This window comes from Acinonyx jubatus, chromosome B4 (assembly GCF_027475565.1).
Source record: "Acinonyx jubatus isolate Ajub_Pintada_27869175 chromosome B4, VMU_Ajub_asm_v1.0, whole genome shotgun sequence".
Taxonomy (NCBI): domain Eukaryota; kingdom Metazoa; phylum Chordata; class Mammalia; order Carnivora; family Felidae; genus Acinonyx; species Acinonyx jubatus.
Genome location: NC_069387.1, coordinates 73,711,011 through 73,715,523, shown reverse-complemented (window position 1 = coordinate 73,715,523; position 4,513 = coordinate 73,711,011). Strand labels below are relative to the sequence as shown.

The 4,513-nt window shown below is 39.6% G+C and overlaps 1 protein-coding gene across 1 annotated transcript; it reads left to right on the top strand.

Annotated features, from left to right (window-relative positions):
• The first annotated feature begins 385 nt into the window (after positions 1–385).
• On the top strand, positions 386–1,315 carry LOC106969346 (olfactory receptor 8S1-like). The gene has a single exon (XM_015065855.2). It carries the CDS (start codon positions 404–406, stop codon positions 1,313–1,315), a length of 912 nt encoding a protein of 303 aa, XP_014921341.1. The 5' UTR covers positions 386–403.
• Positions 1,316–4,513: the final 3,198 nt, after the last annotated feature.

Genomic DNA, 4,513 nt, shown 5'->3' with positions numbered 1-4,513 from the left:
CTGTGCATTATGTTATTACAGCCTTTATTTTGCTTCTTTATATGTCTATCTGCCTCTGTTAAATCCTAAGCCCTTTTGAGGGCAGGAATCATGTCTGAAACAATTTTGTATTCTCAGGATCTGGTACAGAGCCCAGCACTAGGATGCTTATTCAATATTTCCTGAATAAATGGGTATTAAAGTTCAAAGAAGCAGTTACAGAGGAGGCACTTTGGAATGCTGCATGTCACCAGAATTGAAGTAATAATGAGTGTGACCCAGAAGGAAACTCCTTGGTCTCATAGATTTTTATTTATACCTTTAAGCTGGAAGTCACATTTTTTTTTAAATAAGAGAGGCAGTCTTATTCATCTGAAATGACTCAGCTACATTATGTTTTCTTCCAGGGCCAGTAACTTTAATCATGAAAAATCTCACCATCGTTACCGAGTTTGTCCTCATGGGATTGTCCAGAAATCCCCAGATCCAGACCATCCTTTTTGCACTATTTCTGGTGATTTACCTCTTGACCCTAATGGGGAATGTGATGATGATCCTGGTGATCAGAACTGATTCTCACCTTAAGACACCCATGTACTTCTTCCTAGGTCACCTGTCATTTCTAGATCTCTGTCTTTCTTCAGTAACCATGCCCAAGATGCTGCAGAACTTACTAATGCAGAAGAAAACCGTATCTGTTTGGGGCTGTGTGACCCAGAGTTTCTTTCTCATATTCTCTGGGAGCACAGAGGCCTGCCTACTCTCTGCCATGGCATATGACCGCTATGCTGCCATCTGCCACCCTCTCCTCTACAGCATGGTTATGAATAGGCCTTTTTGTGTCGGGATGGTAACTGTAGCATGGGCAGTGGGGTTCCTAAACTCCTTGCCAAACAGTCTTTTCACTTACAACTTACATTTCTGTGGCCCCAATATCATCCCTCACTTTTGCTGTGAGCTGCCTTCACTCTTCCCTCTCTCCTGCACTGACCCTACTGCCAATGAGGCCCTTCTTGCTGGGTCATGTGCACTGTTGGGATTTGTGACACTTCCCCTGATCCTCTTCTCTTATTCCAGAATCATCTCTGCCATCCTAAGCATACGTTCTTCTGAGGGTCAAGGCAAAGCCTTCTCTACCTGTTCTTCCCACCTCACTGTGGTGCTTTTGTATTATGGCACAGCTTTATTCAGATACATGACTCCCCTCTCCGGCTCCAAGTTGGAACAAGTGGTCTCCATTCAGTACAGTGTGATCACATCCTTGCTGAACCCCATCATCTACAGCCTCAAGAACCAGGAGGTGAAGGCAGCTCTGTATAAAATGTTGAAGCAATAAATGTGTCCTTCTGTGATGGAGAATTCCTATTGTATTTGGCTTGAAGACAGTGAGAAAACAGGTGATGAAATACATTCATAATGGCTAACTTGATCACTTTAAGAATATGCCATTTGATGAAAATAACCTCTTGGTAATAGAGGTTTAAGTGTGTGATTGCTTATTTTATTGTATTTGGCAAGAAAATTAAGTGAAGACTGAGAAAAAAGTACTAGAATGGAGTAGTGTAGACAAACTAAGTCCAAATATGTTTGTTTTGTCCAAGAGTTTTAGGATAGAGTTCAGAGTGTTTTTTTTTTTTAAGATAGGAGTGTAAAATGCACTTCAAAGTGGAAAGTAGTTACTAATTGAATATGGTACTGAATGAAGTTTGCTTCATCCACCTAACCTTGAGTAGCCTAAAAAACATATTGATATGCCTAGTTGCCAGAAAGCAAAGACACAGGTTGGTGGGGACCTGCCCTAGCCCATTCAAGGGGGAAAAATAGTTTTTCAGGTGTTCTGGTGGTGACTAGGGTCTGGGATGAGATCTAGCTCTTTGGTGACTTGTTGGAACCCCAAAAATAGAATGACTGTGGTCTCACAAAATGATGTTTTCATTCAACCTTGAGGCTGTCAAGCCAATTAGTTCATTCAGTATTTCATGGTCTCATTCAGCCAATCCCTTCTGAGTCCAGTGCCCATTACTGCTTTGACATATATTCAGTCAAATAAATTAATTTCTTGTCACAAAAGATTCATGGAGTGGGCATGGATTGCAAGAACATTGTTAAAATGTCAATACTACCCAAAGCAATCTACACATTTAATGCAATCCCTATCAAAATTCCCACCAGCATTTTTCACAGAACTAGAACAATCCAAAAATTCGTATGGAACAGCAAAAGACCCCCAATTACCCAAAGCAACCTTGAAAAAGAAAATTAAAACTGGAGAGATCACAATTCCGGATTTCAAGCTATGTTATAAAGCTGTAGTGATCAAGACAGTATGGTACTGGCACAGAAACAAACACATAGATCAGCAGAGCAGATAGAAAACCCAGAAATGGACCCACAACTGTATGGTCAACTAAACTTCAACAAAGCAGGAAAGAATATCCAATGGAAAAAAGACAGTCTCTTCAACAAATGATGCTGGGAAAACTGGATGGCAACATGCAGAAGAATGAACCTGGACCACTTTCTAACACCATATACAAAAATAAATTCAAAATGGATTAAAAAATAAATGTAAGACAGGAAACCATCAAAATCCTAGAGGGGAACACAGGAAGCAATCTCTTTGACCTCCATTGGAGCAACTTCTTACTAGACATGTCATTGAATGCAAGGAAAAGAAAATCAAGCATGAACTATCGGGACTTCATGAAGGTAAAAAGCTTTTGCACAGCAAAGGGAACAATCAACAAAATGAAAAGGCAGCCTATAGAATGGAAAAGATATTTGCAAATGGCATATCAGATCAAGGGTTAGTATCCAAAATCTATAAAGAATTTATCACACTTAACACCCATAAAACAAACAACCCAGTTAAGAAATGGGCAGAAGACATGAGTAGACATTTTTTGGTTTTTTGTTTTTTTTTTTTTTTAATTTTTTTTTCAACGTTTATTTATTTTTGGGACAGAGAGAGACAGAGCATGAACGGGGGAGGGTCAGAGAGAGAGGGAGACACAGAATTGGAAACAGGCTCCAGGCTCTGAGCCATCAGCCCAGAGCCTGACGCGGGGCTCGAACTCACGGACCGTGAGATCGTGACCTGGCTGAAGTCGGACGCTTAACCGACTGCGCCACCCAGGCGCCCCGAGTAGGCATTTTTTGAAAGAAGACATCCAGATGGCTAACAGACACATGAAAAGATGCTCATCGTCATTCATTGTCAGGGAAATACAAATCAAAACCACAATGAGATATGACCTCACACCTGTCAGAATGGCTAAAATTAACAACACATGAAACAACAGTGTTGGGAGGAGGTGAAGAAAGGGGAACCCTCTTGCACTTTTGGTGGGAATGCAAACTGGAGCAGCCACTCTGGAGAAGAGTATGGGGGTTTCTCAAAAACCTGAAAATAGAACTATTGTATGATCCAGGAATTGTACTACTTCCTATACCCAAAGGATACAAAAATACAGATTCAAAGGGGCACATGCACCCCAATGTTTATAGCAGCATTATTAACAATAGCCAAACTATGGAGAGAGCCCACATGTCTATCTACTGATGAATGGATAAAGAAGATGTGAGATATATATATATCACATACATATATATATATATATGCATATACATACACACAATGGAATATTACTCAGCCATTGAAAAGAATGAAATCTTGGGACGCCTGAGTGGCTCAGTCGGTTAAGCATCTGACTTCAGCTCAGGTCATGCATGATCTTGCAGATTGTGAGTTTGAACCCCGCTTGCTGACAGATCAGAGCCTGGAGCCTGCTTTGGATTCTGTGTCTCCCTCTCTCTCTCTGCCCCTCTCCTGCTTGCTCTCTCTCTCTCTCTCTTAAAGATAAACATTAGAAAAGAAAAGAAAAAAAAATGAAATCTTGCCATTTGCAATGGTGTGGATAGAGCTAGAATATGTTATGTTAAGCAAAATAAGTCAATCAGAGAAAGACAAATGCTATATGATCTCACTCATATGTGGAATATAAGAAAAAAACCCAGATGAACACATGGGAAGTAGGGGAAGAAGAGAAGAGAGGGAAATAAACCACAAGAGACTCTTAATGACAGAGAACAAACTATGGGTTGATAGAGGGAAGCGGGTGGGAGATAGGCTAGATTGGTGATGGGTACTAAGGAGGGCGCTTGTTGTGATGAGCACTGGATGTTGTATGTTAAGTAATGAATCACTGAATTCTATTCCTGAAACCAAAATTGCACTGTATGTTAACTAAAATTTAAATAGATAGCTAAATAAACAAATAAGATTCATGGAGTGAGGAGACAAAACTCAAAACCCAAAGTGTAGGCTGACTCATATGATCTCCTTTAATGAAAATGTTAATATGAATCACTGTGTTTATACCCTTATAAGCATTAACCAAAAGTAAGGTTTTTTCTTTGGCATTTTCTTAATTTCTTACAAATCAAAATAATAAATATCGTTGGTTCATTTAATATTTTAATTATGAACTTTTAATCTTAAATATGTAATAAACTCTAAGAAATTAGGGGAATG